At 34.1% G+C, this 13,327-nt stretch overlaps 1 protein-coding gene across 1 annotated transcript in view; it reads left to right on the plus strand.

Annotated features, from left to right (window-relative positions):
* LOC150107067 (secretin receptor-like) overlaps positions 1–3,292 on the plus strand; it is a 59,920-nt gene extending 56,628 nt beyond the window's left edge. The window contains exons 12-13 of the mRNA XM_090391601.1: positions 1,149–1,293; positions 2,955–3,292. Coding sequence (XP_090247727.1) covers positions 1,149–1,293; positions 2,955–3,292 — 483 coding nt within the window. The remainder of the gene's footprint in view (positions 1–1,148; positions 1,294–2,954) is intronic.
* Positions 3,293–13,327: the final 10,035 nt, after the last annotated feature.

A 13,327-nucleotide genomic window follows, 5' to 3' on the forward strand; every position in this document is an offset into this window, starting at 1 on the left:
ATAAATATAATCCACAGTACAATTTTGTCCTCCAAGTTGGAGGGAGGAGGGAGAGAGAGAAAGAGAGATAATCTTGCTTTTGAGGGATCTCTAGTGCCTCACTTGAGGACTGTTTTAGCCACACGCCTTCCGGATAGTCATGCATCTGTTTTTGTGAACACGTTTTGTGACTTGACTTACACAACTTTTAAACTGTTCATATTGCTGACGAACGATCTAAAGGTGAGCATCATTACAAGACGTTATTCCATTTTGAATTAGGCCTTACCAAAATGAGTTCTGCTTACTGCTTCAAGTTGTAGCATCTTGGACATTTCTTCAGCAGTTTTCTGTTTCAATCTGGGCAGAGAAGACTCCATCGAAGGTTATTTTCTGAATGGATGCAAACTGCAAAAGGACACAACGTCTAATCACACTTCATAAAAAAGGTACTACTTCTGAATAACAGCAAATATTACATTTTGACAAGAATGACCCGGAAAGTTCCATCTACTAGCGGAGGATCTGAGTTTAACCAGTAGCGCCCTTCGATTGCAAAACACATCTCTTCAATTCTAGACGTGACGAGAGAAATCTTTATGTCGGCGTTTTCAGTTAAAGGTGAGCAAGCAGGAATTCTCTTCCTGGAAACAGTTTATTCCACCTGGGAATACAGTCTACATCTACTATATGTCAGTAAATCGTGTGTGAGAACACACGCAATTTACTGACATATAATGACATGAGAGACATGATGACATGTGAGATGGAGGATTAAGGAGTGTAGAGCGAGCCACTTTGGTAATCAGACCTTGAACTCTTTAGAGATATTATGGAAAAGTTTATGGAAAAGTAATCTTTTCCATAAACATTAACTCCTATATGTAATTGAATATGCCTCTGTATGTGAGATGCGCTACACTACGTAATAAAACACTTAAAGACAATTTCGACTGATAATCATAAGAGAAAAATATAACAATAATAAAATTAGAGACGAGATAATACTTACAGAAGAGAATAAAAAACTGGGAAATAAAAAAGTGACTTATCAGATACTGTGTTGGTTTAAATATTTTATTCATTATAGTTCATAGCATTGATCATTAATTCAAAAATATATATTTGACTGGCCATAATATATTCCATTTTTTTTTTAACAAATGTAGGTCCAATGCGAACTTAGGAAAGTGATACAACGATGGACAACAAAATCCAACCAAACATCGCGATTCAGTCACTCATTCTTCACTCAGTCGTTGATACGCTTCAGCAGAGGGGGAAGTTCAGTGCAGTCACTTCATTCTGCCACTGGTACGACTTTCTTTTTAATTATGAGACGAAAAATATGCGAAAAGAATATAATGAAAATAAATTTAAATCATTCAACAAGTCAAAACCCTCACGAAGCAATATTTTGCAAATAGTTAAGAGCACGAAATATGCCGTACATAAATTTATTTAAGCATAACATTATAAATAAAGAATTCATTTTTTTACCCCTTTATGTTTGTTGCTGAATATTCTTTTTTAAAGTGACAGAAATAAACTAATCACAAATATAACGGCCTACATAAGTTTATGTTTCTGTAGCAGGAGACAGAATGAAAAATAAAATAAAAAAAGTTCAGCAAAAAGACTATTTCTTCAATAGAAACTGACTGACTGCATTTTTTTAATTGAAAATAAATTTAAATCTGAAGTTAGCGTGGCGGTTTGAAATATCGTTAAAATTAAGCGAAAGCTATTTTAATTCGGTTCACACCGTTGAGAAAAGAATGCATTCAAATTAATCAACAGATAAGCAGTTCTTAAATGCGTTGAACTAATTCATATACGACACACACACGCATGTGCGTGACAACGAGTAATAGAGTTGAACAGCAGACATCGTTGATGAACATCAGGAATGACAGAGTGAAAAATGGTTGGAGATAAGTCGGCTCGAATAAGAAAGTAATTTATCGATCGCATTGTATTTAAATCTCGGATATCTCATACACTTTTTTTTTACAAAAGTACTTCTGAATAATACGAATGCCGTTCGTGTTCAAAGGATTAGTGTCAGACAAGAAAACGCCGACTGATTCATCCCAGAGATCCGAGTAATGAGGTTACGTACAAGGACACAAAATCCACGATGTCTTTTACTCAGGGAGTTAAAGAGGCGGAAATGAAGAAAGCATCTAAAAATATCCTGACAAAGTAAGCTACGAGAAATACAGATTATAACGTAAAAACGAAATCAAGGTGTAAAGTAAAAGTTATAAGAAAGACTGGTAAGATAAATACAGATGATAAATATCAGAAAGGTGACAAATATTCTCGAAATGGAAGAAAGAGTATCCTCTAATACGAATCGCCGGGGATAACGTGGACACGAAAACAGAATACCAAGCGATACTAGATGTACTGGATAATTACCTGGAAAGATTACTGAATCGACAGAAAGACGTAAAATAGAATAACTGGTTACACTGAGTTTTCCACGTAAGAATGATTCAAGCATACTCCACAAGATTCTAAGAAAATTGTGCAAGAGAAAATTGGAGAAGAAAAAGGTGGATTCATGGAAATAGGGTTGTGGGGATCGGGTTATAATATTCAAGAGTAATTCCTAGTAATTTTCAATAATTACTAAAATCGGTTGGGTTTTGATTTCTTAACGTTCATTAATTCTTAAATGATAAAGCAAAGCTATCAGATATAAACAACATACCGTAATTTTTCAGGCGGGTGCTGAAATAAGACATGTTTTACCTACATGTGTCATCAGTGCAGTATAGGTTCTACAAACTCTTATGCACGAGATTAATATAAAATGTACATTTATAAAGAAAATGACAAATAGTTTAAAAAATTATTGAAATAATGCTCACTCTTAGCTATTCTTAGCTATGCTACTTAATGTTTTGGTTGTGCAGTTTCTTTAGTAGTAGCTCTTAAATGAATGTTTTGTTTTCCAATTTTTCCAGACAGAAAAGCTGCTTTGCAAAGTACAAGTCCTTCTCCACACATCGTACAAATAGAATGCAAACGTGAAAATTTGCCTGCTTGTATTACACCTTATAATTCTCCTCTTCTTTCATCCAGAATCCTAGCAGAGCATTTGAGCGATGAAGCCAAGCGTAATGCTTGTGGCAACACTGAAGACATCTCTTTAGAGGAAGAAGAGCGGCAGCTGCGCAATGGAGAGTCTCTTTTCAGCTACTCAAGCTCTTGGGAACAGGAAAAAGACAACGAACAAGAAAATCTTGGAAAATCTGTGTCCTATAGCCAAATACCGAACAATCAGAAAGAAAGTCTTCTTTGAAATCGAAAAGAGATAAAATAATGCTGCTTAAATTATACCAGAAACTAACGAATTATGGAATCTTATTAATCTCATCAATGTTTGTATCCTATTTATGTAAATATATGATAAAAATGGAAATCTTGTTGGCTATTTTATTATCCAATACTAACCGTAAATCATACAAGGCTTCATGTTTCTTAATTTTCAAAAAACAATGTCATTATTTTACTTTTAATTTTTTCATAACTAAAAATTTAAATGAAGTTTTAAACAAAATATGCCATTCCTAAGAAGGTGTCGATTAACCTCCGTAGGACTAGGTCTGGTTAATTATACATTTCACAATTTTTGTTTCTACTGTATGCGCATTAAGTTCATACAACTAAAAATCTATGATTAAAAATGAATCACGTGTTTGTCGTTTATTATAAATCAAACGTTAAAAATAAATACCTTTATAATTATTCGTGCGCGAAGGAAATATTATTGTAACTTCTATGAAACTGCCTTCGCCTGTGAAGGGAATATGCAGAAGTGACTAAAATTTTAAAGTGGGTTGTGAAAGTTTGGGAAACACTGCTTTAGGTTATAGATTATGTTTACCACGCAGCATCAGACCATAATTCTGTTTACTAGAGACCTAAAGCTGCTGGGAAAAGTTCAATATTTGGTCTTAAGGATAGAGAAACATTCATACAATCCAAACACTATAACTAAACAGAATTTCCTGTAAAATATTGCGTTTTAGTTTTCAGATAGAATAAATTAGTTTCTCAATATTCCATAGAAGATAAACGTCTGTCCACTTAATACAAATCAAACACTTTTTTGAAACGGAAAAGTCGATAGAACATTTCCAAAGAAGCTGAAATAATTTGAATTCTTCCCGCAAGGATAAGAACAGCCGGCCTCAGTGTTTCAGCTCAAAAATAATGTCCCATTCTAACTTAATGTTCCCATTAAATTAGAATTCATCCAAGTGTATCACAAAATGAGAAATAAATTGTGGAAAACGTTCTGACACTATTTTCTTTCAATCGAATAAATCAAAATATTTTATTATTGCCAGATGGACATTTTAAAGTCATTTAGTGCCGATTTCTACATTATAAAATGAATAAAGAAATTGCTTTTGTTCTGTGTAATGACAGGGATCATTTATTGCTCTTTTTTACTGGCTCTTTAATGGGCATTTGGTCCTCGCTTTACTCACCTTTGATTACCGAAATTTTGGATTTGATTTGTGTTCTCAAAGTTGGATATAGCGAGGCCAGTCTCTCACGCTCTCTTTCTGAGCCATTGCTGAAGATATCCTGGACTCCGGAGGTTACAAAATTGCAGTTGTCTTTTTTTAGGGACAGAAAGCAGGGCAGAGATGAAGCTAAATGAAAGTATACATTGCCATTAAGAGAGTAATCTCCAATTTTCACTTCGCTGATTGTTTTTGCTACACATCGTCTTGACTTTAGTGTATGTGTTTCTTTGTGGGCATTCTTTGAATGAGACCACATTATTATCCGTTTTTTTGTTGTTGTATAACTTGCATTAAGTTCCGCATCATTAATAGGCATAATGACTTTTTAAAGGAAGTAGGAAAACCAACTAAATGTTGTTCTTACTGTTTCAAGTGTTAACAACCGTGTAGGAGGCGGCTTCTCAGTTCTTAGTTTGAATCGAGATGTTCTTTGCAGGCTGCTGTTTAGTTTAAAACAAATTGCTAAACGTCGATAGGTCTAATCACGCTTCACAAGGAATTTCTTGCGAATTAAAGCAAGTTAAAATTTGAACTCAACAGCGAATGGCTCATTCGCCGCTTCTTCTGTCAATTAGCTGAAGAACTGCGTAAATAATTCAATTACGTCATTTCGCGGTTACCTCGGATGAATTTCACATATCACGAACTTTTAAAACTCCCATCTGTAATGCCTCATGTCCATAAGGGTTTTTAACATTTGCTTCATCAGCAAATGCGCACTTTATATTGCTTATCATCCAGTTCTACTGAAAAATCTACCCTCCTCCTGCACCCCCACTAGCAATATTAAAAATGTCGGCGTCATTAGCAATAAGACAGCTGCACGCAGTAGCGATATTGTAAATAAATTACCTGTTTTCGTTTGTTTGTTGCTTTTCTGATTCTAGAAGCACAAAGCTCTTTTAGCTTTAATAATGCGAGTGGAATAAACAATAAGACATATCGTTATAAGCCCAATCTGAAGAAGAATTATAAGAAAGATAATTTAAAATGTATCATTAATATAAGTAAACGATTGTTATACTAAAAATCATCGTTATTTTCTACATTTTACATTCACTTCAGCAGCGTTATTTTTAAAATATATCGGAAAAGCAAAAATACTCTAAACTAGATTTTTTTTCTTTTTGAGAAGTGGTTTGGATGGATCATATAAATCAAGCATCTGCAACCAAAAAAATTTTTTTTTTCACACAAACAACTTTTTTATTTACTAACAAACACTTTTTTTAAATCGTGCATTCTAAAACAAACTCCGAGCGCAAAAGAGACTTAAGGCCTTTTTACATTCCAAAATTTTAATTTAATTAATTAATTTTAATCTTCTAAGTATATTACGGTTCAATTCATGTTTTCTTATCTGATTTTTTCTTAGAAAAAAATTCCTTCAAGAAGTAGAATTCTGGTTATATGCACGCATGAGTGAGTGAGTGTTTTTTCCCGATTATTGTGCTCGAAGTTGTTTAGAATCAGACGAATACCAAAAGTCACTCGTGTTGTGTACTACATGTCAAAGGGCATGTATCGTTCTTTCATACTAAAGCAGTAAAGATTTAAATGAAATCAAACCTCCAGGTTTAGGAATGCAGCTGCTTCCTCATGAGAAAACTGTATACGCTTGAATCTATTAAGAATAGTCGTAATTATTTTTAGTTATTAAATTTTGAAAGTATTTTTCAGGTTAGAAATGAATTCCACGTATTACGCTTAGAAAGTCACACAAAAAATTCGAGTTTTATTCAAAACAGGATGCAAATGCGATATGTCAAGTTCTAAAATCAGTTGGAATATAAACGAAAGCAATTTTTAATCGCTGTAACTGGTTGCTTATAAAGCATTTTTATAACCACCATAATCAATAATCATGGCTTGTTAACATTCACGCGCTACTATTTAATTAATGTCTTCGGCTCATGCAATGAAGATAAACTTGTTCACGTGCCAAATTAATAGGAATTACGTTCGACTGGACTCAGGCGAAGCTAACGCGTGTCTGTTAACTCCCGTGTGGTCGATGGCTGTTTTGCGGAATGGAAAACTTGGCCGCTTCCGTATGGGATACGAGCCGATGTTTGAAAAGCCGTCCTGCAGGGTTTCGGTTTCATCTTACCACAACTGAATTTTTTCTTTCTTTTGTTCCGGAATTAAAAGAAATACTGCTTACTTCGATCACGAGGGCTCCACAATTTCTTAGTTGTGGAATTATATACGACAAGATTTCTCATAACGCACAATACCTGAATGTTTTGTCCTAAAAGAAGGGAGAAAACTTATTATACTTAACGAACATGGTGGAATTCTGTGTTGCAACACTAGAATTAAATTAAATTATCAGTCATTTTCTCTGATTGAAAAAGTTTCGCTTGTGGTCTCCAGCCCATTTACGATGTAACCGACGGTGTGATGAATGTCCTATCACTTTCAATTTCACCCTCAGTAAGTCTTAATACAAAAGAAAAACAACCCGAACACATACAGAAATCGGATTAGACAATACCTAAATTTTTATAAGAATATTAAAAACTTGTTTCGAATAATTTATAAAAAGTAATTAAGCACTTTATACCAAGAGAAATTAACCAATGCAAAATGTTCAAGTAATTATTGAATTGTATTGTTCTTATTCCACGAGTACATATGTGTAATACATACACACACACATTACATCCTTATAGCATCCTTATTATTTTTTGAATTACTGGACTACATTGTTTTTATTCCCCGTGTACATATCAGTAGTATGTGTGTATTCTTCTCTAAATATTGTCAATAATTTTGTGTGCTATTTATGCTGCTACACTTCTTGTAACTCGGATGAGTTCATTCTCTTGGATTATACATAGGATGTCATTGGTTTAGAATTATATTAATTTGGAAGAAAATTTAAATGAATGAGAGGTACTATAATCATATCAAATGCTAATGTAATGAAAGCTTAATAATAATAAACTCGAAGAATAAACAAACTCGACATAAAAATTATTCGCTATAAATATTAATACAGAATTAAATTTATGGATTGCAGCTTTGAATGAATGCCTAATTTCTGACATTTTTTTCTGACATTCAGAAATAATGCACAATTTCTGATATTTTCATAATGTTTATGATTTTCACTTTTGATAAAATCATTATAAATTTTCATATAATTTCTATTAAAATAATTTGGATTAATTCAATTTATTGTTAGTACTTTAAGTACTATTAGTATTGGATGGATTTTCTCGGCCGGGTTGGTCTTGCCGAGTAATAAGCGTATCCGCTCTTCAGGCAAAAGGCTTCGAATCCCGCCGTGGACATGGATGTTTGTGGTAGTCTGTGAAAATACTAGTGGTGGTAGATGGCGTTGGAGTAGATGATGCTGTTCGCTGTAGTTGGTGGATTGAGTGGTAGAGGCCAAGAGCTGTAGAGTAGGTGTGTCTCGATGAGTCTTTGGACTCTCTGGAGGTGTCACGTAATAATAATAATAATTTAAGTCATAAAGAAAAGCTAATCCAAAAAAAAAAAAAACAATTACGAACATAACAACCTTATGACGGTGCGAGAATTGTTTAGGTTTACAAAGACTCTTTAAAATAATTTCCAGAAGGAAATAATGCAAGTAGTTCAAGAGCTACTTCGTGAAATGCATGTTTGTCTGTTTGAAACTTTTTGCATGTTTATCTACGAGCACCTTTATAAAACTATTTCCCCTTCAAAATACTTTTAAAAAATGAGATGTAAAGGTAGGATGAATTAAGGATATTCATTACTTAAGTTTTGTGAAATTTGAATACTGAAAAATTAATGTTTAAAACAAAGAAGAATAATACAGTACTTGGCAATGTCAGAAGATGTCATCAAAACTGCTCAGGAAAGGAGGAAAATGAAGGCCACTGGAAATTTGCAGGAAGTACGGCATTTGAATGCAGAGTTTCAACGACAAGCCAGAAGAGACAAGGAAAAATTAGACCAAAACAGGAAAGGAAAAACAAGAGATCTTTTCAAAAAGATCAGAACTAACAGGGAAGTTTAGTGCCAAGGTGGCAATATTTAAAAGTAAACAAAAAGGATATCTTACAGAAGCTGCAGACATGGAAAGAGTATACAGAAGCCCTTACAGAAAGGACTCCAAAATTACTGAAACATTTGAAGAGCAGAATTACAAACAGGAACTAGTACCAGTGGAGAGTGAAGTGAGGTGACCACTGCAACAGATATCCAGTAAGAGCACCAAGAGGAGATGGAATACCCATTGAGCTGCTCAAAGCCCTGGGTGAAGAGGCAGTTAAAATTTTAACAGCTCTATGTCAGCGAATTTGGATCACGACTACATAGCTTAGGGCAGTGTTTCTCAAACTTCAGATATCCGCGGACCCCCTTCTTATATTTTCATTCTTACCAAGTACCCCTAATTAATTAATTCAAAAATAAATTAATTAAAAATCGTTTTAAAATTAATTAATTAAAACGCATAAATTAGTTAACATTAATAAATTGATTTAAAATATTAAAAAATTAAATATCTATTTTATTTGTTATATGTTCATGTAAACAAAAAATATGAATTTATTTTTAATAGAACAAACTTTATAAAGATACTATAAAATGATGAGAACGTATTCTAACTATTTATTTTTTAGGAAACCATCAGAAGCTAGTTCAAAAAGTTGTTCTTCTATTGACGATAGACCCTTTGGCATAAATTTCTTTTTATTGAAAGGGTATCTTATCCACTCAATATTAATGTCCGATTCAGGGAAATACTTTTCTAGATTCATTTGTAACCTTTTTAAATGCTGTATGATAGTAATTTTCACATCATCAATTTGTTCATTTGAACATGAGCAATTCATGAAGCGATGGAAACGTGTCAAATTCTCCATTACCAACCCGCTTTTGCCATAACTTCATTTTTGCCAACGTGGCGTTCACTTTATCTTGGACATGAAATATAGAAATTTCCTTGCCTTGTAAAGATAAATTAAGCCTATTTAATACAGTAAATATATCTGTCAGGTATGCTAATTGACTGAGCCATTTCCAATTATGTAAATATTTTTTCAATTCAAACTTTTCATCAAGAAAAACATTTAGTTTATTCCGAAGTTCAAATAAACGAGTAAGAACTTTTCCACGAGAAAGCCAACGAATATCGGTATGGAAAAGAAGTTGTGTATAGTTGCTTCCCATTCCTTTGCAAAGGTGAGAGAAAAGTCTGGCATTTAGAGGACGGCCTTTAATATAATTTATGATTTTTACAGCTTCATCAAGAACTTTTCTTAGGTCTGTAGACATCATATGTGTAGCCAAAGCCTCCCTGTGTATGCAGCAGTGTGTCGACTTTGTATTTGGTGCAACAGCTTGAATCCTTGAAACAAGCTCTTCTTTTAGATCCGACCACGGATTTCGCTCCGTCCGTGCTTAGTCCAACACAACTTTTCCAATCAAGCTTGTTTTGATGCATAAAGGTATTTATGCTCTTGAATATTACTTCTCCTGTTGTATGTTCTGGCAAGGGTTGGCAATATAAAAGGTCACCATGAATTTTTTGATTTTTTTCGTACCTAACGAACACTAGAAGATTTGCAAAATTTGTAATGTCGGTGGATTCATCTACCTGCAACGCATAATAACGACTCTTACGTATATCGGATAACAATGTTTGTTTTATATTTTCAGCCATTTCAGTGACTCTTCGATGAACAGTACTATTTGAAAGACAAATCCTATCAAAAGATCTTTTTGCATTATCTCCGATCATAATTTCCGCTATTATTTTTGCTGCAGGCTTCACCAAAAGTTTCACCAGTTGTGTCCGCTGCACCACTTTATGCTATTAATAGCTACACACGATATGAAACTTTTAAACCGTTCATGTTTTCACCACATGACATGATCGACATCACTTTTTGAGATTCTTTTAAATTTTTTAGTTTATTTTGAAAAAATTCGATAGGTTTGTCCTTGCATTCATTATGTTTCGATTCAAAATGGCGATTTAAATTACATGGTTTCATTTTTTAAAGTTTCACCTCAAATTACACATAATGGAATAGGTTCCTCTTCATTTCCCGTTCATGAAAATCCATATTTCAAGTAATTTATATCGTACTTACGAAGTTTTCTCATCCTCTTCCTAGTTGGTTCTTTAGAGATGTCAGACGACACACATCTATCAATTTCACTTGATCCAGATACAATATCAACATTTTCTTGTTGCTGACAGCTACTTTTATCTAGTATGTCCCTCTCTTTTGCGCATTTTAAAAATCCGGTCTTTAACCAGTGATCCATACATAAGAATTTGAAAGCTAAAAAACAATTACCGTATTTAACGAACAGTCCTTAAACAAATGGCCGACAGTTCAGTTGAAATGCTAATTCTCTTCAACCGAATTCCTTATATAATATCTAAAACACATTCACTATACATTTCTAAGTTTACACGTTCACTCAAACAAATCATATGCTGCCGGTGCCCCAAATGGTTTTGATTGTCTACTATACAGCATTTTATGTGGGAGGGGTCAGGTGATTCATTAGTTCCGTTTTTACCCAGTTGTCTCTAATTTCACTATTTGTTGAGAAACATATTACACAGCCTGCATATGTCTCTGTACCTTATTCGGTGATACAATAGGAACGTTTTTCGATCTCAAACTTAAATTTTATTCCATGCGTTAATGATTCATAGCCGAAAATTGCCACGGACCCCCTGAAGACCTTTCGCAAACCCCCGGGGGTTCGCGTACCACACTTTGAGAAACACTGGCCTAGGGAATGGAAAAAAATCAGTTTATATACCTTTATTGAAGAAAGGCGATGCAAGAGAGTGCCAAAATTACAGAACTATAGCATTGATTTCTCATGCAAGTAAAGTCTTACTTAAGATCATTCAGAAAAGACTGGAACCATTCATTAAGAGAGAAATGCTAGATGAACAGGCAGGATTTCGAAAAGGCAGAGGAACATGAGATCAGATTGCCAATGTGAGATGGATAATAGAAAGAGCACAGGAATATCACAAGAATGCCTACCTTTGTTTCCTTGATTATAGCAAGGCTTTTGACTCTGTAGATCATGTGAAACTGTGGAATGTGTTAAGAACAATGGGAAGCCCAGAGCATTTCATTATCCTTCTGAGGAATCTTTATTATGAACAAGAAGCTACTGTCTGAACAGATTCTGGAGAAACTGAGTATTTCACAATAGGTAAAGGGGTGCGACAAGGATGTATTTTATCTCCATACCTGTTTAACGTGTACAGCGAATACATTTTAAGAATGGCAGGGCTGGAAGAGTCTTCAGTTGGAATTAAAATTAGTGGGAAAATATTAATAATTTGAGGTATGCAGGTGATACCACCTTGCTAGGAGAATGCAAAGAAGATTTGAAAGAACTTATTATGAAAGTTAAAGAAGAAAGTGCTAAATATGGTCTTAAACCTAACCTCAAAAATACAAAAGTCATGGCAACATGTGAACTTAATGATTTTGAAGTAGATGGAGAGAAAATGGGAGCAATTAATAATTTTGTGTTCCTAGGATACCGAATTGATAAATATGGTTTTTGTACTGAAGAAGTTAGAAGAATGTTTAAAGATATCAGCCTCACAACAAAAATCAGAATCGTGAAAGCAATGGTATTCCCTATGGTACTGTATGGATGTGAAAGTTGGACTCTGAGAAAGAGTGAAAAAAGGAAGATAGATATATTTGAATTATGGGTGTGGAGACGCTAACTAAGAATACCATGGACTGTAATGCAAACCAATAAATCAGTGAGAAACAAAATAAAGCCAGATTGTTCCCTTGAAGCAATGATGATCAAGCAAAAATTGTCCTACTTCGGACATATTATGCGAGCAAAAAAGTCTGGAGAAGATGATGCTTGCTGAAGTTGATGGAAGCAGGAGAAGAGGAAGACCAAGAATTAGATGGGTGAATGGAGTTAAAGAAGCAACTTGAGTGCGCTTGTAGGTTCTGAAAGACAGTCAGGGACAGATTGGAATGGAGAGTGTATGTTCGTGGACTCGCTAGGAGTCGGAAACGACTCGATGGATCATCGCACACACACTTGGCAATGACGAAACACTCAACAGGTAAATAACGATGCAATTTTAGTTTAATAGAAATCGTGACTAGCATTTGATTTTCTTCATTTCTTTAATATAAAATTGATTCTGGAATGCTATCGTGGTGAAAAGCCAAGCATGAATCATTTCTCGAGTAACACATTCCTAGTGAAGTAATAGAAGAACTCAAACTAAACGCTTCATTTCCATGCAATTTCCTTTCGTCTCAGAACCTTTCTATGAACTATATAATAAATGGCAGAATTTCTATTTTTATGAAACGGTACCCACATGGCTTCAGTTTTCGTAAGGTTTCAAATGAAATAAAATTAGAAGAAATTAAAACTGCACTAGTAGCTCCGATAACTTGTGATCACTCCAATGCAAACCGGTGGCCCGTTAGTGATCGCACAGCTAGTACATTAAAGTCACGTGACACATAATCCAGTACTCTTAGCGGAATAGCCTTTTGTCATCCAACACATTTGACTGTGAGAACTGATTAAAGAAATTTTGTCATCTCTGGAGAAGTCTCAAAAACAACCAAAGGTCTTTAAATCTTCTTCGCAATGGAGAGAGAGAGAGAGAGAAACTACTTGAATTCATAAAAGAAATTAAATATTCTTTTAACTTATTAATGTTTCTTCTTGTATCCATCTAATAAAACAGGAAGATAAACCTAAAAGATGATAAAGGGAAGATCACAAATAACGTTATGAAATTAATTTGCTATATTTATTAC

The sequence above is a fragment of the Typopeltis vanoorti genome, chromosome 4, assembly GCF_054136105.1.
Source record: "Typopeltis vanoorti isolate ZY-2024b chromosome 4, IOZ_Tvanoo_1.0, whole genome shotgun sequence".
Taxonomy (NCBI): domain Eukaryota; kingdom Metazoa; phylum Arthropoda; class Arachnida; order Uropygi; family Thelyphonidae; genus Typopeltis; species Typopeltis vanoorti.